General features: G+C 41.4%; 2 protein-coding genes across 4 annotated transcripts in view; one reads left to right on the top strand and one right to left on the bottom strand.

The window, feature by feature from the left end:
• Window positions 1-6,358, top strand: part of NCOA6 (nuclear receptor coactivator 6) — a 35,708-nt gene extending 29,350 nt beyond the window's left edge. The window contains exons 11-14 of the mRNA XM_015413414.1: window positions 939-992; window positions 3,590-3,626; window positions 4,879-5,027; window positions 6,212-6,358. Of these exons, the coding sequence (XP_015268900.1) occupies window positions 939-992; window positions 3,590-3,626; window positions 4,879-5,027; window positions 6,212-6,258 (287 nt within the window). The 3' untranslated portion in view covers window positions 6,259-6,358. The remainder of the gene's footprint in view (window positions 1-938; window positions 993-3,589; window positions 3,627-4,878; window positions 5,028-6,211) is intronic.
• A 1,676-nt stretch (window positions 6,359-8,034) lies between these two features.
• The window catches only part of TP53INP2 (tumor protein p53 inducible nuclear protein 2), a 65,720-nt gene continuing 49,800 nt past the window's right edge, over window positions 8,035-23,954 (bottom strand). For all 3 annotated transcript variants that reach the window (XM_015413404.1, XM_015413403.1, XM_015413405.1), the window contains 2 exons: window positions 22,371-22,716; window positions 8,035-20,627 (listed from right to left, as the gene is read on the bottom strand). In XM_015413404.1, the coding sequence (XP_015268890.1) occupies window positions 20,378-20,627; window positions 22,371-22,716 (596 nt within the window). In that variant the 3' untranslated portion in view covers window positions 8,035-20,377. The remainder of the gene's footprint in view (window positions 20,628-22,370; window positions 22,717-23,954) is intronic.

The following is a 23,954-nucleotide window of genomic DNA, read 5'->3' as shown; positions in this document are numbered from 1 at the left end:
CTGGAGAGCCTTCTTTGGAGGTCTCCCTTCAAGTACCAACCCTGCTTAGTTGACTAGAGCAGGCAATACCATGCCACATTCCTCCTATGTTCCACCTAGCCCCTGTTAATAACCAAGCTGTGGCATTCTGTACCAACTTGAGTTGACCTGTATAGAGTACATTATAGTAATCCAGTCTCAGTGTTACCATGCCACAGATACTAGTGGCCGGACTGGCTAAGTCAAGTTAGGGATCATCTTCTATGCTAAACTGAGTTGGAAGAAAGTGTTTTTTGCAACTGCATTAACTTGCTTCTCTAGCAATAATGCTGGATTCTGTATATAGCCCCATGGCTCTTAATTTAGTCAGCAAAGGTTACCTGAACCCCATGGAAGGTGGGACGCACAATGTCCTTCAAGATCGTTACCTTCCCAACTAGCATTTCCTCTGTCTTGTTAGAATTTAGTTTCGGTTTGTTCACTCTTAGCCATTTAACCACAGCAGACAGGCAGTGATTCAAGACCCTTTACCACATCACCAGGAGATTTGAATAAGGAGGTAGAGAGCCAACCCCAAAGCACTGGATAATTTGTCCTAAGGGCTTTTCATCAAGATTGAATAGTGGTGTGGGGGTGGAATAGGTTTCTGCCTTGTAGCAATCCACAGGATAGGTCCTGCACTGATGACAGCTGGTCTCCAACAGCAACCCTTCGAGTCCAGTCTGTGAGGAATGGTTTGAACCAGTCCAGAGCACATCTCCTGGTAGCTGCCAGTGCCTTTTCTGTCCTATAGCCCAGCTTGGAGCCAGACATTCATAGTTTGCAGTGTAAAACAAGGCCGTCTGTTTCTTTTGGCTTCTAGTGTTAAAATTCCTTATTGGCTAGATCAGCTGATTTTATAGGTAGATGCCTTTGACAGAAAAGTTAAGCATCTTGCTGCCTCATCTCTCTTGTTTTAGCATCTTCAACCCAGACTCCAGTTTCAACATCAGAGAGTGCTGCTCAAAGAACAGGTAAATGTTAACTTGAACAAGACGGTGGACGTGCACGTAAAACCTTGGTTGGGTTTTGAGTGTTTGCACAATAGCTTTCAACTGCTACATTAAAACAGATGAACATTGTTAGTTCTACCAGTATAACGCTGAATAGCGGAAAAATTAAAACGATGGTATTGCTTAACCTTGTTCAGAGCAAGGAAAGGGATAATGTGATTATCATAGCTGAATTTGAAATTTGGGAAGGGGTGTTACGCAGATCATTTTTAAACAAGGAAGGGTGGCAGAAGCTAAAGGTTTTATCGGAAACTGAAGTGTAGTCTGTGTGTTTGTATGTAGATTCAGGTGGGGTAGCCGTGTTGGTCTGAAGCAGCAGAACAAAGTTTGAGTCCAGTGGCACTTTTAAGACCAACAATGTTTTATTCAAGGTATAAGCTCTAATGTGCATGCACGCCTTCTTCAGATACAATGAATTGGACATTACCAGTAGAGGGTACATTACCAGTAGAGTACATATAGGTGAGCAGTAAATTAGCATAGAGCATAATGAAGATGTTTAGCAGATTCAAGGACCAAACAGGAATAACAAGCTTAGTTTATATGGTCACCATTTGTTTGGGTTAAATTCCGGGGGGGGGGCATAGTCAAGGAAATAAATATGTCAAAATTGGAGATTGATGGGCAGATGTATCCTTAATTGTGGAATGCTGAGAGTACTCAACTGAAACCCTGCCAAGCATGGAGGTGACCTTACAGCATCTTCTTTGAAGTGTGGCAATTGGCTGTGTAGAGTAGCTGTGTAGAGTTATCTCCCCTGTCCCCAGACCAGAGAAATAGATTCCAGTCTACCATTCCAAATTACATTACATTCCACTATGTTTACATTACAATCTATTATTCTAATTTATTATTCCAAATAAGAACTAAAATAAAATAAAGAGGACATGTGGCCCTTCTGGGGGATTGGTGAGAATACAGATTATAAGAGCTGAATGAGGTTCCATATGTAGTGAGATAAGAAACCAATACCCCTGTTAAGTCCTGGAGATTCCATTGTTCTGAGTGTTGTAGCATTGTCTTTTCTAGTCTGTTCCTGAAGTTCCTTTGCAATAAAACAGCTACTTTGAGGTCACCCATTGACTGTTCTGGAAGGTTGAAGTGTTCTCCTACAGGTTTCTCAGTCTTGTGATTCTTGATCTCAGATTTATGTCCAATTATCCTTTGGCATAGGGTTTGACCTGTTTGCCCTATATAGAGAACTGAAGGGCGTTGTTGGCATTTAATGGCATATACAGTGTTAGAAGATGAGCATGTGAATAAGCCTGAGATGGTGTAGTTGATGCTGTTAGGTCCAGTGATTCTGTTGTCTAGGAATATGTGGCAGCAAAGTTGGCATCTGGGTTTATTGCAAACTCTGTTACCAGTCCATGTTCTAATTAGATGTTGTATTATTGTGGGCGAGAAGTTGTTTGAGTTTGAGGGGCTGTCTGTGCGCAAGAAAGGTTTGCCCCCTGTACTTGTGAAATAGAACTGTCATTATCCAGTAGAGATTGTAAATCACTAATTAGCTGAAACAGCTGTTAGTCACCTCCATGCTTGAAAGGAGACAGATGGAGAATAACAACAGGGCCTCAGTTAATTACTCTCAGCATTTTGTTGCATGATAATTTGTTGCTCACCCTCTAGCTATGTGTATGGACTGATAACTTCCATTTCAGTGTATCTGAGGAAATGTGCGTGCGCACGAAAGCTCGTATCTTGAATAAACCTATTTGGTCCTAAAGGTGCCACTGGACTCAAACTTTGTTCTATGTGTTGCGTGTTACTGTCGAATATCTGAAGGACAGAGGTTTGTTTATTTATTCACTTGATTTATTGCCCACCTTTCTTACAGAGGTACAAGGTGGGTTACCATTTTTAAAACCAGTGAACAGTTTAATACATACAGTAAACAATGCAATAAATGTCTTAAAATTCATCATAGACATTGTGATTCCTGTACCTCTTAATAAACTGTCCTCCTTAACAATTGAGTTCTACACAGTTTGCAGAATGTGGAAAGTGAGGGAGCCTTCCTGACCTCATCAGGCAGGCCATTCCATAAGGGGGGGAGGCCATGACAGAGAATGTCTTGATCTTGACTCCACAAATTGAGCCCCTTAAGGTGGCTGGGCTTCATAATAAAGCTGGCACCATGGCCCTACAGGTATTGTAGCTGTGGAGCAAATATGCTTTAAATTGTGGGGCGTTCCACAATTGGAAGTGGGCAGTTGTTTTACCACTACTTGATTAAAATCTTGGTGGGGTTGTATTTCATTCGATACCTGCTTAGATTCCAGCTCTCGTTTTCTGGCTGGGAAAAGAGAAGGGTCACAGAGATCTATTGGATTTGTAGGTCTCGGGCTCATTAATGAGTGAAGTGGCCTTCACTCTTAGATCACAGGGCACCTGGCTCATCTGCTTGTGTACTTGAAGATTTTCCGACATGAACACAAGAAGAAGATGGGTTGTGATAAGAAATCCTTGAATTATGACTGCCACTTGTGGATTTTTCTTTTGTACATACATTTCAACAGCACACTAGATACCTAAGTATTTCTGTCTTTTTCTTTCAGATTTGGAAGCGAATTGTGCAGTTATCACTGGCGTTATGTACGTAATTTTAAAATGGAGAACGAATCTTTTGGTACAGATTAATTCTCTTTTTGGTCTTTGGGTTGTATAACTTAGTGGTCATTTATTAGAGGATTTATCTTTCCTTGGCCATGTTTACCAATAACAGGAAATGCTGGATGAGGGCTTGTTCCTGCAAAGACTTGCATGTGAACTTAAGTTCATATCCTGTGATAATTCCACTGATGATGACTGCATTATTGAATCATTTAAAAGCAAGAGCATTCTGCTCTCGATGGGTCCAGAAGTGTGAGAACTGTGTACTGATTGCTTAACACCCATAATCATATCTTTCAATCAAATGCAATAAAGTGATGGCCCTCCTCTGAAGTAAACCTAAGCATCTAGGATCAAGAGCTGAAACTTTCCCCACTCTTAGCACAGTCTCTGTTTCTGTGCCTGTCATACCTATTTCATCCTAGAGATGTTTGGGGTGGAGTGGGGGGGTATCTGGCTTTTCTGCAGCAGGGGTTTCAAAATAATGGTACTTGACAGTTTTTCAGCATAAAGAGAATAAAATGTTCTGGGCATCTATCCTAACAATGTCCTGCTTGCAATAATCTGCCTTGCCTTCCATGAAGGCTGGTCCCATCTTTTATTAATAAAAGATTTCTGTCCTTGGACTTGGTGTTGAAAACTAAGTAGCAGAGGATCTGTTTTTCATGCAGAGGAGCCAGTGTCCCCTCTAAGCTGAGTTAGTGTGAGCTAGCTCACAGTTTTTTAGCCTCTGGCTCACACATTTTTGTCTTAACTCGGGAAGGATGGCTCCAGAGCCAACGAACTTATGCAGTAGCCAAATCACCTGCTCACAACTTTAATGCTGTTAACTCACAAAGTAGAATTTTTGCTCACAGGGCCCCGCAGCTTAGAGTGAGCATTGCAGAGGACCCTGACTTTTTGTAGTTGTTCAGTCGTACAGTCGAGTCTGACTCTTCGCAACCCCATGGACCAGATCACGCCAGGCCTTCCTGTCTTCCGCCGTCCTCTGAACCCTGACTTTAATCCCCTGTATCTCTAGTTCAAAGTATCAGGTGGTAGGTGATGTGAAACGACTTCCACCCTGGAGAGCTGTCAGTCAGAGTAGATGATATTAACCATAATAAACCAGTGGTCTGACTCAGTATAATGTAGCTTTAAGTTCATATGATGTTTCATGGTTACAGGTCTCACCCTGTCTGTTGTGGTATCAGTTGTTTCTGTAAACAGATCCTTGTTGTCTTGCTTTTGGCAGAAATGAGCCAAAAGAGACTTGTGAGAAGTCTAAAACTCCGAGCAGAAGAAATTCAAGAACAGAGGACTCTGCTGCAGTGCAGGAGGCCGTAGAGAATGGTCAGCGCAAGAGGTCCTCCAGACCAGCATCGGCATCCAGCTCTGCAAAAGGTAAGCTACCCAGTTAAATGAAATCTTGGCAGCAAAAAGTAGTTTTCTTGTAATGATTGCACCAAATGCCTTTGCTGTTTAGTGTGATGTTAAGCCTTTGAAACGGAGATGAGCACCACAACCCTAGAGTCGGATTTGACTGGCTTTTGAGCAAGGGAACCTTTACTGTTACCTTTTAAGCCTTTGAGTTAGGAACAAACTGGCATCAAGGTATTGCATATCATTTGATGAGTTTGTTTTCACCTTTCTGTTTTCCATCTCCTCTAAAACGTGTACTGAACTTATTCACAAAGCAAATAAGTCACTTTAATATCTTTATTGGAAATGTGAGTGTAAAGGAACATTTAAGTGTGAAATAAGAGACAAGTGCTTTTCTCTGCAATCACAAAACTGACTTTGAAAAAGCAGATGATTTAGTATTAGTTCCAAAGCATCATAGAATAATCAGACTGCTTGTGTATAAAAGATGTAACTCTGCTTAGGACTGCACTGTGAAAAACAGAACCAAGGTTGGCTGTGCAGATAAGAACCAGCTCAAGTCTCAGTGGGTGCTATCTAGTTCTAGGGGACAGTCTGCCCTCTCCAGATGGTGACATCATCAGGGTATAGCCCCACCCAATGGTGTCCATCATTCCCTAACTTTCCTCTTATTCACTTACATCAGAGGAAGTAAAGGCATCACTTGTGGCCATCATTACAGTGAAGACAACCCAGTCCCAGCACCCTTGCTATGAAGTGCCTTGGCCTCTAGCAAAAGAAACCTCAGCAGTCTCCTAGGATCCCAGCAACACAGATGCTCCCCATTCAGATACTGTCTGTCAAGCTGATGGGCATCTTGCTGTGAGAAGAAGTGTTTCTAAGTAAATAAGATAAAACAACTGACAAGAGAGCAGAAGGATGCTGGCATTTAGATCCACAGTCATGACACCAAAGATTGTATTGTATTGTATCGTATTTTTTTATAAGGCTGCAGTGTAGATCCATATCAGTTAGCTTAGGCTTTGTGATAGACTTTGGAATAGTAAATATCAGGACGGAGACAAAGCCAAAACCAGAGATTACTTTTAAACACATGAACTCTATTCTGGCTTCTGCACATGATGATTTTCTCCTGTTGAGAATGTTTGTGTTTCAATGTGAATGGTTGACAAATGTTCTTTTGAAATTACTTTTCTCTTTCTTAGAAACAAATGCCAATGCTATGCAGTCAAAAAGAAGAAAATCCAAGTGAATAACTGAGTGGATATGCAAGGCTTGTAAATGTGTGAATGTTATCAGTTTAGCAGTTCTGAGTTGTGATTTCTCACTATAGTAAAAACAAAACCCTAATATTCTGTACAGTAGCTCATTTTAATATTATGCTGTTCCCAGTAAATGCAAATTGTTTTTTTCTAAAGAGGAAATGATTTTTTTTAAAAAAATCAGGTTACTTGTTAAATTTTGCTTTTGTAAAATCCTCACTTAGCACACTAGATTTAGCGTGTTGTAAAAAAAGAAGAGATAATTGTAAATTTATTTGTACGTTTTCACTTTTCATAGGACAAACTAGAGTACAGGGTTGTCTTTTTTAGATATTAATGTATTGTGCTGTTGGTCAAGTACTGTATGTGAATAGCAGTAAAAGGGCTATATATGGCCCAATTTTGGAAATGTAAATAGTTTTATTATATAGTAGGCTTGATGTATTTGTTGTAGAAAAGGACCAGTAAAACAAAATGAAATGAAAAGGTTTGTGAAATGTGGATTACTTAATGCTCTAAATAAATGTTATTGACCTATAATCTGCAGTGTGCATTATTTCACATCAACATTATACTAAATGAGCAGCGGGACATTGATAATTCAGGGTTGGCACCTTGTGGAAGGAGCACTTAGTTTGTGGTCACACACATTAAATCCACTTTCAATGCACTTTCCAACTGGATTTCGCCAGTTCACAGCTGGAAAGTGCACTGAAAGTAGATTGAAAGTGGATTATTTAGTGTGTGTGACTGCAGCCTTGGTGGGGTTACTTTTCTATTAAGATGAGAGAGCAAAGAAATATGGAGGCATATATGTAAGTGGAAACAGCAAGGTGACAGTGTAGACACAGGATGGTATGTGAGGACATGACCAAGTAAATGTGCAGGCAAGGGTTTAGCTCAGCTACTATTTTAATTCTATCTTTATTTAGTTCATAGCCCACTCTTTTACAAAGGCTAATTTAAGGCCAGTGTCTGTTTGGTCCACACGGGAAGCAATATGCAAGCCTAACACGCATGAAGAAGCTTACTTCTTCACTTCCTGGGTTCCAGAAACTACTGAGCCGGCCCAGTTGCCAAACCCACCTACTGCTGTTAGAGTTGAGGCTTGGACCTTAAGAAGTGTACAGATGCCATTCTTCCCCACCCATCCCTTTTCCCTAGGAATCCCAAGACTGCTGAAAAACTGGTGCTGGAGGTTACAGGGTCTGTGTGAACAAAAAAGCCTCCCATCCTGGGGGCTGCAGTGAGTAGGAAGGACCAGTCAGGCATCACTCCTGCATCAACTGAAGCATGGCTTACAGAAGAGGAAGGAAAGGGAGGGCAATTTCATCTGGCTCCCCTTTTATTCAGTGAAGTCAGTCAAGTGGGATGGCTGTATCAGCATATGGGAGGTCTTAGGGCGCTACTGGGAGGAGATGGGTGAAGAAACACATTGTGAGCTTCCTCATACTTCATAGGATCCAAGCCAACTTGAGTAAATGGCCTCATTTCTTTAAGTGCTACAACTTTGACTGGCGTATAGAACTGCATAATGTCTCTCCTGTGCAAAGTATTGGGTGTCCCAATGATTTGGCTGTAAGCACTGGTACACTGGGCATGCTGTATATATGAAACCCCCTTAGAGGGAGACTCCTTAGGTTTGAAAAAATGGGTTTGATTCAGTAAAAAGCTGCAGCAGGTTAGGTATCGTATATTTAAAGAACTCATTAAACGCCACATCAGTTAATGGTTTAAATATATATTTTTATTTCTTGTTTCCCCCCCCCATTATAGTAGACTCCCCCCCCCCAAGGACAGCATTACGTTCTAACAACCAAAACCATGTTACATACACACAGGCACACCACAACACTTTTGAGGCAGTTGTGTCCTTTGCTCTGTCAACACATTGCAAATGTCTAAACAGTGCCGTACAAGCAATGGGCTTCCTCATTCCACTAGCCACCTGTCTGCCACTTTAGCAGGTAGCACACAAGGACACATTTTTTATTTAAACTATATTTTATGTTTCCATTCTACAGTATAAATGACGTAGAAAAAGTTGCGGGGGGCTTGGGTATTGTCCTCAGGCCAAAGAACTCTCATTTAATAGTTGTCCTATTGTAAGGCATACAATAGATAGAATCTATACTTTAAACTCACACATACACATACCACTTTCCTGTTTAGCAGAGCATAGCTGTGAGAGATTTACTAGGACTCAATCTGTGTTTGTGGGCTTGGGGCTCATTTCCAGCATGGAGGTTCTTAAACGCAAGCATTTTTTGAAACTGGTTGTGTTGGGTTAGAGAAAGAGGGGGTGCATGTTGCTGAAATAGAAGATGAACATTATTTCAAATGTTTAAAAGAAGGACTTAAGGCAACCCTTTCAAACCCAAATAGCACTTTTTGTTTAGACTAGTCACTAACCATTTCAGATGTGTAGAAAGGATGGAGATCCTAATACAGTTTTTGGCAAAATGCTGGTGGTAATCATATCGTAATACTCTCTTTACTAGCACATGGATGGTCAATTAGAGTTGAAACTATTTTTTTTTCCATATCCTTTCCATATGCCCTGCATATATGTTCACAGGTCCACTGGCAGTTACCCCTACAGAAACCAGGGGAGACTGTCAACATTTTTTTTTTTTTGCTTAAATCATTCCTATAACAAAATCCATAATGTCTTGCATATTATGAATTCTTGGCTATTTAGTATAGTTTTGTTGGAATTGTGGCAAACATCAGTATAAATTAGAGATGACCAGCCTTTCACCATCACAGTTCATGTCAGTTGAATAGTTTGTGTAGAAGTAAAAATAGATGTAGCTTGTCATATCACAGTGCTGAAGGGTTTTGAAAGCTGCACCTGTTGAACTTCTCTCACCTACACAACTATTAAAGGTACAGGAGAACTACGGTTGTAAAGTAGATAATCTAGAGTATAAATCCCACATTAAAATTTTAATCCTGGAAAAATAATTTACAAAGTAGTCACTGGAATAAAAACTGTAATAGATGAAGTGGCCTTGCTAACACACATACATACAGCTGTGCCTGGAAAGTATTTGCCAAATCAAGCCCTTGGTGTCCTCTGAAAATCTTAATTTTTAAATATTTAAATCACGATACATACATTTGTAGAATTCAATTACCAGTCATCTTTGCATAGTAGGACATTTAACTATGGTTGCCTAGGTCTAATGTTCCTGTTGGTTTTGTGTATACATTTTCCTGCTTGATAATAGTATGCCAGATCATGCAAAAAGGCGTGAAAGGCACATACACAAGTCAATATAGCATGAAGAAGTATTCAGGACACAAATAATAGGAGTAGGAACAATAGGGCTGGCATATAAAGAAATATTGTAACACTCAATGACTATTTGATGGGTAAGATTAGGGTATATTATAAAATGCTATTGTTATTGGAGACAGTATAGTGTAAGCTTTTTTTTTTCTATCATAGGAAAAACAATAGGAAAAGGAGAGAAAATGAAGGTTAATTTCAGTGGGGTTTGGAGCAGGAAAGATGAATTTTAACAGTAAATACCCAAGGGCACCTCTGACTCCTTCAAGCCTCTACTCATCCCCTTGACCCTCACCAGCTATGACCTTGCATCTATTTATGTCTTTTCTCCCCCTCCCTCCTTACAAGGAGTGATGTCCTTGGCCACAGTAACCTGTTGGCAAGGGTATTTCCTCAAAAGTACAAGATAATAAAGTGCCATTTGAATTAATCTATGAGGCATCCAATGCCATCTGCATTGCAGAATATTGACAGGGATGAATGTTTTCTTGCAACCTGGATGTAAATGTGGATCCTTCGTTGTTATTGCAGCTTATCCACTTTACTGCAACTGCATACAATGATCTCTGCATTAGCGCTAAGGTATGAAGTTTGACTGGACCCAAGTCCTACTTATAGTGAGAACTGTTTGATCATGCAATCTTCACTGATTGGGGGCTCACGTTGCATTTCTTTTACAAGAGCCATGTTGAAATAAATGGCATCTGTGCGAGAGTGGAAATATTGTATCATTAAGTTTTTAAGTTGAGAAATTCTAATTGTACTCTTTTGCAGACCGAATCAGGCTTTTGCATTCGTAGTACATCTCAATATTGGTGTCCATTAGATGTTGTTGCATTCGGGTTGTGTGTTTCCATCCACACTGCAGTACACAAGTAGTCTCCATTGATTTGAAGGGGATGCAGATCCTCGTGCAAGACTAGCTGTAATATAATGCTAGTTGCATACAGAGCTGGACCACAGCTATAATATTGTATTTAACAACTATGATGCCCTATCCTAAGACTTCTACCAGCAGCATGTGCTTACATTTGGGCATAGCAACATCACTGACAAGACACAGCATTTACTATAATACTGGCACTGCAGGGTCATTCTGCATTTCTGCTGGGCATGTTAGAAAATTTCCTTGGAAAATTAGTTCTTAGAAGCTACTCATCTAGAAGAAGGCCTGTGTATGATTTAGACAAAGCCTCTTTGTCTTGGCTGGCCTTGCAATAGAGACATAACTACAACAAACTGAAAGGCGAGAGATGCAAAATTATTAGGGTAGCTAGACCTTTTTAATAAAACACACAATCTGCAGGTAACTAAGGTTTAAAATGCAGGCCTAGATAATGTAAAATCTTTTTAAAAATCACATTATATTAAAAACAGTAAAGGCCAATATACAATGCCTGTGTTTAAGGAAGAAGGGAATCTTAAAAAAAAAAAATCATGAAGTATTCATCCCATCAGCAAAAAAACACTGGATTACTCCAGCAAATTATTGTTCATGTAGAGTGTTTGCCTGTCTGCTTTATTCCTCTGCCTTTACTTTGTGCATTTGTTTCTGTCTGGCTGATGAGCTGAAATGGCAAAAAAACACAATCCACTTCTGTGCAAGGAAATGAATGGGAATGGTGCTTCAAGTAATCAAAATAATGGTTTCTTGCCACCTGCCCTAGCTTTTACCTCCTACAAGGCTGTGCTAAAAATAGCCACAAGCTACTGGTTTCTTGCCAGCAAGGACATAATATTTAACTTTGGGCAGGAATTTAGCAACTGCCAAAAAAGAGAGAGCGAGAGAGAGGAGGCACTGTAAATTATTCCATTCAGCATCCAGCTGCAATTTACCACAAGTCAAATGGAAAGGGTAAAACAAATGGCTGCATAGTAAAAGCCAGTGCTTATATGACATGGTTGTGTGGGATGCTTTTCCTAATCAGGAAGCTGCTTAGGGATTCTATTAACGAGATTGGTAAGGAAGGAAAGAGACCTTGTCCTTCATTTCCAGATTCCCACAGAAGGTTTATTAGATTCATTCTAGAGCTCAGTTCATGACTGAACAACACACATCTCTGATGCCCTGGTATGAACTAAGAACTTGCCATGGAATGTGCACTCAGAATCTTCTGCAACATCCAAAAAGAGAGAGAATATTCTGCAACATTCAAAGGCTCCACAAAAGATGGATTATTTTGGGAGGGGGTTTCCTGAGGTATAACATTTGAACTTCACTGCTCTCTGTAACATCTCACAGGTATCAACGATGAATTTATCTATAATATCGTTTCAGTTTAATTATCCTGCTGCTGAAACAATTGCCTCATGCTGAAATTACCTTCAGTGAATACTGTCTGCTGCACTATTGGATGATGACTAGCTTTTCCACTGAGCTTTTGTTCCTACTCATGTTTAAACCTAGTCAAATTCATGGATCTTGTTTAAAATGAACCCCAAACAGACATCACTGAAATGCCGTCTTTCCCTGGTGTGGTCTCTGCAGCTCTGTCCTAAGTATGCTTACTCAGAAATAAGTTTCTTATCGAATTTACTTAAGTGTGGATAGGCTTGTATCTTCAGTTTCTCTTTTTATTGCTATGGCAAGAGGAAGCTAACTGTACACAACTCTGGAGACCAAAAAAAAACACTTAAAAGTTACTAAAGAAATAAATACCTATCTTCTACTGTCCCTAACTGCCTCCTCCCCACTTTTTAAAAAATACAAATAACTAATGAAATGGTTACTAAATTGAATGAATCAATTTCAAAGCACCTTCTTCTGTTGCAACCTTCCTCTATTGCAAATACTCCATGTTACTTCCCACCAGGGAGGTTGTGTCTTGTTTCCATTGAAATTAATGGTGGGCAAGAAATAGCCACATCGTTTGTGGTCAGTGATAAGACTCTGCTACGGTTTTCTCTAGAACACAGGCCTTTGCCCATTTTGCTTTCTCGCCACCCCTCAAAACGTTGGGGAGTGTTTTAATGAAAATATTGCTTAAATATATTTATATATATCTATATACAGGTGTGTCTGCTAATGGTATTTACAAAAGAACAGACCTAAAAGAGAAAGTGAGCTACAAATTGCCATTCTCACTTTTCCGACTTATTATCCACAAAAGTGGAGTGGGTGTGCCAAAGTGTGGCCATGCCGCTTTAGAAAGAGGCAATATCCCACAGACTGGCTTTAATCCTGTTACACAGACAAGCCAGTGGAAATCAAGTCGTTTCCCCTTGACTGAAAGGCAGTAGCTAGTCAAAGAAGATCGCTAAATTACTTTAAATTAAAAAAAAGCAGTTCTAACAAGTTCATAAATTTCTTTAGGACATGCAGATTAGTATCAACAGACTCATACACACACAAAAAAACCACATCCAAACCAAACATTGCTGAAACATGTACCTTTAAGGTAGCCACATACTTTGTTTTGTCCCTGAGTCCGTGCTGCAAATTTTCCATATACAAATTTTAAAGATTTCAGCCTATCCTTTTAAGGTTGTCGTTTCAACACTCTCCCAACCATTCATTCAGAACATTGCACAGCTAACCACAATTTACAATGGCTGAATTTTAAAAAATGTTTACATCTCTGTGTTGTAACATATATACAGATGTGCATACACACATATACACACAGAGAAAAAGTATTGTTTTTAAGCACCAACTTAACATAGGAGGCTCCTGTATTGGTGCTCATGAACACCGTTGGTTCAGACTGAACATCCAATAGAATTACTTGGATGGGAACATGTGATGACTTTCCTGTATTAGTAGCAGTAGCAAAACAACAGAGGCATTTTACAAATCATGCTTGAAATTTACAAAGTTGATGAGAGGCATACAAAGGATTGATAATACTTTGTCATTGTATGTTTGGAATTTGTTCTGCCAAACAGGGAGGTTTTGTGTTTACCTTAAAGAGAGGGAAATCCTGTGATATTTCCATTCTTAGCACAAGACTATAAGGGGGAAAAGAGGGCTTTTATCCTGAATCTACGAGGAGGAAACTGAGACACAAGGCCACAGTTTGAATTTGTATTTTTGGAATTCAACCACTACATACATTCCCAAAAGTTCAAGAATCCAGTTTAATTTTTTGCACTATTGGGAGTCTCCCCCCCAAAAAACACAATTAACTGGTGTTGGATTACGCTGTAGGTGAGAGAGGATTAGAAAAGGGAAAGTGTGAGTGATTTATTTAGATTTCTGTTATGAAAGCAGTAGATGTGAAAATAATGATGCCATATATCCAAATTGTTAGCTTTTCTGGGAAGCTTTTCTGCCTTGTAGCACTTTGGCTTCACCTGCATCATATAATAGAAGTACTGCTTTCTAGACCAGACCAAAAATCCCTCAGTCGAGGACAGTGATTCCTGCTGTAGTGCTGGTGAGCACCACGATGCCCACTGATGTGTTTCCTAACAGCCACTTCCTCCTTCCCCAAAGCAAAGAACCTCTTCTTGCTTTCTTCCATCTCCCTGGAGCAGGAGGTACCGCAGGACTACCTTTGTGTCTACAGGGAGCACTCGTTTGGAAACAGCTGCTTCTATCATGGGATAATGCTTAATTTGGTACCTCTTAACGTCTTGTGGTTGGCTCAAGCCCCTCCACCCAGCAGCCATTTAGTGACTGGCCAGGCCATGCCACATGGCAGCCATTTTGTGGTGGTGTCCTCTACATGCTTTCAAAAGTACCCACAAGGTTGGGGACTCTGGGTCTAGGTCAACACTTTAACAATGGCAAGGCAGATCTCTCAGGAAGATCACAAGATGGTGTGATAAGACCTATTATCCCACCTCAGACATTTAGCTACTAGCGTTACATGATCTCTGTGTATCGCAGGCCCTTTCTACACATATTAAACACAGGTCTATGGTTTTTTTAATGGTCTGAAGTGAGGTGGATTTTGTGAATTAAGCTGTTGTGGCATGTCTGTTTACCTGCTGGTGATCTCCTGCTAGACTTCACTTCAGACGGTGAAGGAAATTTAGGGGCCTTCAGCACTCATGGCGAAGCAAACACTCACACTATTACATGGGGAGCCTTTTGGAAGGTCAAATGCTACCACACAGGAATTTTTATGGTGGAAAGATATGCCAAACTTTGCTAGGTAATGTCTCCTTTCTCAGCATTTCTTGTCATGGGTTGGGAAGACACTTTAACAAACCAAGAAAATCTCCACATTGATTCAGAGATGATAAGCTACCTTAGAACTGTCCCATGCCCCTTCCACTCACCAGCTCTTGAGTCTCACCAGTTTGAATCAGCTCTTAGTTATCATGCAGCTTACTGAAGCATGTTTAAGAGTGTAATAAAAGACACAGCGCTTATTTTAGTAGGTTTAAAAGAGGAAGCCCCACAGAATATCATTTCAGTTGGAGTGAAATGTCACACTAATTTCTGTTTATTCCAGAGTATATCACTAGGGGTGCCTAATACTGTGCTGCTAAGTTCACTTAGAAATCATTCCAGGGGGTAATAACGGAGTTAAAAGGAAGTCAAGTGGCATTTTTAAATAAAGAATATTTATTCCAGCATGAGTGAGACAGAGCTCACTTTGTTAGATGCATGAAAAGCGCATCAATAGCAGACATTTCTCTACTTAAAGTTGAAAGCATCAGAGAAATGGGAGTGGGGAGATGGATGCTCTTTGTAACATCTTCCCCTTTTCCAGCTTTCTGTCACTTTCAACTATAAATTATTCTTTAAAGTGCTGCTGGACTGCTATTTAATTTTAAAAGAAACCAACACTTGCCTTAATAGAATTTATTCTTCGGGGCTTTTGTTTAAGAGATGAAATGTTAGAAAATCTTAGGAAGAAGAAAACAGAGACATTTGTAAAGAAGTGACCTCATTTAGTCAGTGCCTTTGGAAACATGGAATGTATTCTGCAGGACATGGCTCAAAGAAAGAGGGGTATGGGAAGGAGAAAGACCTCACTCAGCTGGCTACAGCCCATCCATCCTCTAACTCTGTTGCCAGAAGATACTCATTCCCATTCAGATGTTCAGGTCCCCCTCCTTTCTGCCTCACAAAGTTCATTTACAAGTTAATGGAGAGCTAAAACATCACACTTAATTTGTAAATTTAAATGAGAATCAGGGTGAGCATATTTTAAAAGGTTGTCTCTCCCTTTAACTGTGTTGTGATGTATCTTCTTCCAAAATCCCAGTGTTGCAGTTTGAAGGGAGAGAAGCCTCATCGTAATGAAAAGTTCCCTTCCCTTAGTATGTAACAAATCACATGAGAAATCACTGATATCTCTTTCTTTCCATTCATGGAATTTCTGGGATTTAAAACCGGAGAAACAAGATTAAGAAATGGCTGAAGTCAAAATGCAAGCCTTTTCATCAGACTTGGAATATTAACATTTACAGGCTGATCAAACGATTAAATCCATCACACTCAAAATTCAGTTTCTAGTATTTTTGAATGGCCAGATTGTCACACAAAAATATAAACATTTGAATGAGAACTTTCCCCTTTAATTTGTTTCAGCTCTTCTAATATTAATTTCATGAGCTCTTCTAGTGAAACCAAAAGGCAAAAGGATATTTTAAAAATTTCACCAAAGAGAAAGGTTAATCTCCTGTCTTAATCCAGTGCAAATAAAACCAGTGCATTCGCAGTGATTCAAAGTAATTCCTGCCATCTGCACTGCTTTTCCTGGTAAGCCACAAGTAAGTAAGAAATGCAATCAGTAAATGCAATCATGCCGGTTGCAGTTTGAGGTCAAGTTGCCCTTGAACCAAGATTAAATCAATTGCATTTGTCAATCACATCTTCTGGATCTCATATGTCAGCACACAGCTTACTAGGAAAGTGGTTGGGTTAGCACATATTTGAGTGCTAGTCTGGTATTATCTCCAAGAAACAAAGAACCAGGATTCTGACATGCCTTTCTCGGCCGCAGCTCCTGTTGGTAACATGGAAGTGGTGCCAAATTTGAGATACAGGACGCCAACAACTGAGGTTTTGTCCCATGTTGCAGATGCCTTCCTGCAGGCTCTAACAGTAACTGTGTAGTACTGGTGCCTTTTTGACAGCTGTTACAGGCACAAAGACAAGTACATTGATCCCATCTACACAGAGGGTCCCCCCCCACATCCATTTCATTAGAATGAGGAGGCAATCATCATCAGTCACTCAGCTGCTGTCCCCATAAACAGAAGACTCAAGCTTGGGACTGGAAATGTTTTTACAGAGAGGTATGGAGGGAACAAATAGGCATGAATATGGGAACAGTGAGAGAAGGGAAGACAATAAAACTTTAAAATGAGGGCTGGTCTCTGTTTACCCTGTCCACCTGCACATGAGTCCTCCAAACAAACAGCCTGAGGCTTCCTGATTTAACTTTGGATCAGCTGTTGGAGAATTGCTTTTTTCCTTTAATGACAGCACGATAGGCAGCTTTAGCAGCAGGGTATCTCCATGGCCAGCAAAGCAGTCACTTTTGACTTCCCGCTTGCCATGGAGCTGTGAAAGGCACAGAACCCAACAAGCTGAGGCCTGTCGCTTGTTCTGGTGGGAATACCCTGTTCAGTTGCACCAGGAAGGATGCACCGCTGTCTGCTTTAAGAATGGCCGAGATCCAAAGAACCACAAAGGGGACCTCAAGCTTGTGAGTTGGATCCAACCAACTTTTCCATTGATGAACAAGGGAGGAGAGGGTCTCTGCTGACCACCAAAAAGGCTATACTGGGCATCATGGGACTTGCATGGATAAAAAACATATGAGATGTGGGACTCTATAAGGAATGGAATTAGATGAGACTGAATGAAAAAAGTGGCTGGATCCAACCTTGTGTTTCTGACAGCAGTGCTCCTCTCATCCATGCCAAATGGCAAACTACTCTTGAAACCGGCGTGCGTGAGAGTGGAGGTAGGAGAACAAGTGTGTGTGTTTCAAAAGCATATTGTGACACACCATAAAGATCTGCCACTCAAAGTAACAATCCCACTAGGAATTTCCAAGCCTTACCTAAAGTAGCTCTTTGGATCCAGCCGTTGGAGGGGAAACACTGGTTCCAATAAGTATTTTATTTTAGAAAACTATCCCAAATTGAGAAAGGTAGGAAGTTAAATGCAGAAGATCAAAACAGACAATTACTTAGAGCAGAGAAATATTTATCACAATGCTATCTACTCCTATAATTTGGAGAGCCGCTACACCACCTGTATGGTAGCAGGCTTTTTTTTTTTAATACGCCAACTCACCTCTTCAGGCTTGGTAAATAAATATGGTCAAACAAAGGTATTTCCTTCACATTTTAAAAAAAAGGTTTTCCTTTTTACCACTCCCAAACCGAGCTTCAAGAAGGAATTTGCAGGCTTAGTCCAAAAATAAGTTTAGTTTAACGTTATCATTAAAAATTACAATCCCCAGTATAAATCAAATCATTTTGAGGTTTCCTAGCAAAGGTTAGCATGAGGGGAATTAAGTCCTATAGAAAATAGTGGAAACTCAGATCTCATCCATATTGGGCAACTGCTCAAGGATCAATAGTTGTCGAATGTGAACATTCTGGTTACCTTGACCGGAGAAGGTAAGCACAATGAACAATTAAAGAACTTAGGAGAAAAACAATTTGCTGTACCTTTCTTATTTCTCTACATGATTTCCCGATGGAATTGTTTTTATTTATTTTTTGTTTTGGATTTGGATTTGTATCCCACCCTCCCCTTGACGGGTAATATTTAGGCAATAACTTTGCCCAGCAGAATTGCTATGAAACCAAGTGACTCCTGAAACTATCTTACCTGGGGAAATACCTTCAAGGTCACAAAGGAAACATTCTCTGCCTTAAAAGGTTCTTTTCAAAGGTTCCAGAGCCTTAAAGGTTCTTTTCGGAATGCAGGCACACATTCTGTTCTGGGAACATTCTCTAACATCTAGACCTCCACATCACCGGCTTACACTTTTGCAACAGCTTCAACTCCCTCCTTCCTTCAGTTCTACTACCTGCCTTCTACCCTTTTCTCAAGCACTCCAGCCTCCCTCACCATCTTTCAGTTTCACATCCATCACTACTATCCCCAACATACTTTATCACCTTCATAAATATGTGTAAGCCTTTTTCTCTGCCGAGGTTTTTGACATTAGCACAAATGCCAAATAACATGAAGAATTCCAATGATGGTGAGATGTCAAGAGTTATGTTTTACTACTGAATTTAGTGTTAGGGCATGAACCAGCCAAAATTAAAATCTCATTGAATCCAGTGGGAGAAACTTATTCACATGTTTAATAGTTTCCTATTGAAAGTTACTGCAGCTGGCTTGGCCAGATCAGGCCTTGAGTGATCTGAGAGACGATCCTCCCCAGCAAGCCCCCTCGGTCTTCAAAACAAGGGACTCCATTTTTTAAAACTTCTGTTTTTGAAATTTATATGAAAATATGAGAATGTCTGGTTTTAATTTTATTTTCCTCTTTTCTTCTTCTTTACTTGTTTTACTTTTCTGTTTACCAATGTCCTTGATAATTTCACTAGTATTTCCCCCACAGTCTTTTAAAAAGTATCAGAGATTCCAATTGTGTTTATTCCATCAACATGGGATAAAACACTAGTTATTGTTTCTGCAAGAGGGTGGATCCAATGAATGATACTGCAAGGAAATCTATGATGACCCTGCAGTTAATCAGATTGAAGAGCCCATTGCATGCATTTTGGAAAGGTCACGTGTGATTAAGGACTGCGCTAAAACAAGCGTAACCTTCCCATAACTGTGAACCCCCAAGGAACCCATTAAACTACTGCTGATAATTGCAGCTACTCAAAATGGAGCTTCAAAGGTTCTCTTGTACATCACATGACACTTTGGAACAGAAAACTCAGTATAATCCCACTTCCATTGAAGTCCATGGCAAAACCCACAGTTTTCCATGGAGCTGTCTTGCATCCCTGTAAAATTAAGGATGTGCCAAAATGTTTCATACCTAGCAAGCACACCATCTTAGAGGAATGAATATACCATTCATACCGTACAATTCATATTTTTAGGGGTGAAAGTCAGTCACCAGATAAACTTTTGTTACTTATTCAATTGGGGCCTATTGGTCTAAGTTATAGTTTTGTGTTCCAGTTTGCACAAGAACCTGGTATCTCCATTTGTGACATCACAGTCTGTTTTCACTGTGAAGAGTGTGATGTCATAAAGAAAGGCACTGATGTCACAGGCTCCCTGGTGCGACAACAAGGGACAAAAGAAAATGACAGGGCACATTGGCCCTCCTATAAATCATTGTTTCTTCGTTTAGTTAAAAAATGAAACGTGATATATTCATTGGAAGCACCAAATTAGTCTAACACTGGTAGCCACTATAAGAGCCAGTGTATGGATTCATGCTACCTAGGAACCATGGAAAATATCCACCCAGAGAGAATTTTTCCCTTTTGGTAATCAACATATGCATACATTTCTTCAACACATTTTTTTTAAACATAGCATGGGGTTTCAAAATAGAAATGAAGCCTTGTTACTTAGTGGGTCATACTGGATTTCTTGCACTTTCAGCTCCAGATCCAAATCCACATTCATGGAAGTATGGAGGAGAATGAGGGAGAATAAAACTGCAAAAGGGAAGGAAGTCATAGATCAGAAAATGTATTTTCATTGAAAATGGGGATAAAGCCCAAGAAAAGCCCAGGAAAGAATTATCACTGAATGGTGCCATTTCAGGAGAATGTAGGAGGTTCTCTCGCAGGAGGACAGGTTTATTTCAGAAAATGGACAACCCTCTTGGCTGAAGAAAGCATTGTGAAAAAACTGGCAAAGCTGAGAGTTAAAAGGATAATGCCCCACGGTGTAGACTTCCTGAAGTAGCTTAGTAGTTGTACTGGCGCTGGCATGGTTGGTAGACAAAGCTGCCTTGGTGTTTGGCCCGACGTGGGCGGCACTCTCTGGTGCGGTTCTGCCGCTGCATGACTTTCTTACTGAGCTTGTGCTTCTCCACCAGCTGCTTTGCCCGCTGAATCCGACGCACTTGGTTGACTTTCTCCAAGATCGCAGCCTTGGTGGCAAGAGAGTTGGAGTGGTGGGGAGCATGGCGTTGTAAATGGCGTTCAGGTACCTCGCTGCACAAAGAGAGTCACATGATATTCAGGGTCATTTAAGGACAAGACACAAGGAGAGGACAAAAGATTATTTGTGCTCTCTGGGTAATAAAGGCCTACTTCACACGAATCTTTTAATGCATTCTATCTGTATTATTATTTACTTATCACATGGCAGAGTTACACACAGGAAGCATATAATATAAAATACGTAACCATGTTGATACAACAGGTATGCAGAACGATTGGTGCAGTCCCCCTAAATACTAATATTTAAATTTTTAATCCACTCAATCACAGCTGGGGAGAGTTCTAAAAGCTCTGTCACATCACCCTGGAAAGCAAAATGCTCACATTCCTGTGACAGGAAAATAGTTTGGCGGGGAAGCATGAATCATTGTCTGCTCCAACACACCTTCAACGCAATGAATGATACGGCTGCATGCACAGAATATTCATGCAATTTCTTTCTTTTTTGAGGAGAAAGGCATAAATTGCTCATGTGTACTTCTTTAATTTATTTACAACATATCCCCATAACAAATACATCACCATTACAGCAATAAAAGTTAAACAACACAATCCACTGTTGCTTGCTATGAAAAGGAAACCTATAACCCCTTTGTATATCTTCAGCAAAAAACCCACTAAGGTAGGGTTGCCACCACTGAGTAAGGAAAGTCCTGCACAGTTGGGGGTGAAGCCTGGGTATAGCAGGGATTGGGGAGGAGAGGAACCTCAGTGGGGTGCAATTTCACAGTCCACCCTTGAAAGCAGCCATTTTCTCCAGGGCAACTGATCTCTGTGGCATGGAGATCAGTTATTCCAGGAGAGCTCCTGACTGACCTGGAAACTGGAAACCCCAGATAAATTGGTCTTATAACACCTTATGCTTCTGAAAAGCCATTGGTGAAGGCACCCTCCTCATCTCTTCGGGACAGCCATTCCACAGGGTTAAGGCTATGAACGAGCAGGCCTGAGATCAGGACAAGGATGCCTTCAGATATGACTATGTCATTGTAGGCATGGTGGGAACATAGGCGTGTTCATGCTTCCCCGTCTTTCTTTCAAGCGGTAAGTGTATAAACTGAGATATGGAATATCAGAAAGGCTTCTGTTTGTACCTGATATCCCAAAGAAGAGCATCTTCAGCCATTTTCTGGCTGCTTCTGTTTGATATTTATATATTAAAAGAAAAACGTAACATTCAAGGTATGGTTATGAGCAGAGGTCATTTGGGGGGGATCACGGGGGATCGTAGTTCCCCCGGGTGAGGTACGAGGGGCGGGGCACATGATGAAGCCCCGCCCCCTGCTTCCGGCCGCCCCGCTTCCGGCCCTCATTCAGCCAGGAGGAGGCAGGAGAAGAGGGAGGGTAAGTTGCTTCCCCCCTGCCTCTCCCCACCCCTGCCTGCCTGTGGCCAGGGAGGGCCTTCGCAGGGCTTCCTTGCACTCCCGCCAGCCTTGCAGGTCCACCGCCGGGCCCCTCATGGGGGGGGTGGAGCTGCAAGGCTGGCGGCAGCTGGGACCATTGGGGGCGGGGTGTGTGGCCTTATGACACACGTCCGGTGATGTCAGGGGGTGTAGCCTTATGACACACTTCCGGTGATGTCAGGGGGTGTGGCATATGCTAATGAGTTCCCCTAGCTCTTTTTCTACGAAACAACCCCTGGTTATGAGACTCACAACATTACCTTTCTGAGGGCCACGACGTATGTTATGAAAGCCCTGTGTAGGACCTCCTCCTGAGTAGAAGTAAACTTACCCTTCATGGATGGGCTCCTCAGGACTCTCACTCTCCACAACAATGCTGCTGGTGGTGACGTACACAGACATACTGGGATGTTCAATCAGGAGGTCCTCCATCGGGTTGCTCTCCACGCTGACAGGATCGGGACCTTCTGCAGTAAAACAGGGGGGAGGGGTAACAAACCAACTCTCGTCCATCAAGCAGGGGTCAGGCTGAGAGGGCATGGACCTGCTGACACAGTCATTGAGAGAGGGGGGCGAAGGCGTGGTAGGTGGAGGGGACCCACGGCGGCAATGAGAAGTGCAAACAGAGTCCTTCTCACCCACCCGCCGCTCTTTGCTAGAGGCTGAAGCATAACTATCTAATGAGAGACAACAAGAGTCCCCGCCCACACGGAATGGGAGCAGCCCGAACAAAACAAAAGCAAAGAAAATTAAAAACAAAAAGGAAACGCCACAGTTCAGAGCCATGCAAAGGGTGTGCAAGGCAATGCAGGGTGCAGGAAAGATTAAAGAAAAGTGGCACACACATTCGGTATACAATGGATGGGGAGGAGGGGGTGAGGGAGGGAGAAGAGAAAGGGGGCATTATTAGTATAAACGACACCCCAAAAGGCATTATTATACCTCATCCCAAAACCTTCCCTGAACAGGCAGGGATGGCCCAAGATGGTTTGCCACCCAAAGCAGCTACGTCTTGCAATAGCCAAGGGGTGAACCTCAGGATTGTGTGCAAGTGCCATTGCTCACAACGTGAGCTTTGCTCCCCAGGGTCCTTTGCAACACCGTCAGGCTTCCTGGGCTGCCGCTCTAAGGCTGCATGCGGTTTCATTGGTGCACCTAAAAAGCCACTGCCCTAAGTGACTGCTTAGGTTGTTTGCCCACATAGCCCAGCTGTGTGAAGTGTGATCCACCATGCCAAAAAGGGGGGGGGGGACCCAACCCAGATGCAAAGCAAGGCAGCTCTCCCAAGTGGGTAATCCAAGCACCAAAGGACCACGGAGTCACAAGAGCATCTGCAGGTAACAGCAAGGCTAACTCTCCCAGAAGGTGGAAGGAGGGAGAAACCAACTATTTCACAATGGCATGTGCTAAATGATCTGAATGTAGGCAAATCTAACATAGCACTGACTAAAACAGAGCTTTCCAGAGGAGGGAAATAAAAACTAGCAGAAGAAAAATGGGTGGAGAAAAAGGAAAGGAGCAAAATACCCCCCCTCCGATTGGTTCCAACTGCTGAGGTAGTACCAAAGGAAACTGTCACCAGTGGGAAGCTCCTATGCCCCCCTCCAAACTGACCTAAACCCCCCAGTACTGGACACAGGAGAACAGAAACACTCCACTTGACCATTTCAGGCTGCAACCCTACATGCCCCCAAGTCTCTCTGAAATGAATGCATATTATTATCAAATACTAATATGCATACTGGCCAGAGGAATAAGCAAAATTATTCTTAAGGACAGGGGTTTTCTACAACTGGACAGGTATAGAAAACCTAAAAAGTTCTTGAGTCATGTAGATTTTTAAAAACTATTATTATTAGCCACATAAGAAGAGCTAAAATATTTCCCCTACTGATCCAATTAGCAAAAAAGGTCA

Source organism: Gekko japonicus, unplaced genomic scaffold (genome assembly GCF_001447785.1).
Source record: "Gekko japonicus isolate JY-2015 unplaced genomic scaffold, Gekko_japonicus_V1.1 scaffold79, whole genome shotgun sequence".
In the NCBI taxonomy this organism is placed as follows: domain Eukaryota; kingdom Metazoa; phylum Chordata; class Lepidosauria; order Squamata; family Gekkonidae; genus Gekko; species Gekko japonicus.
This window is presented reverse-complemented; position numbering and strand designations above follow the sequence as displayed.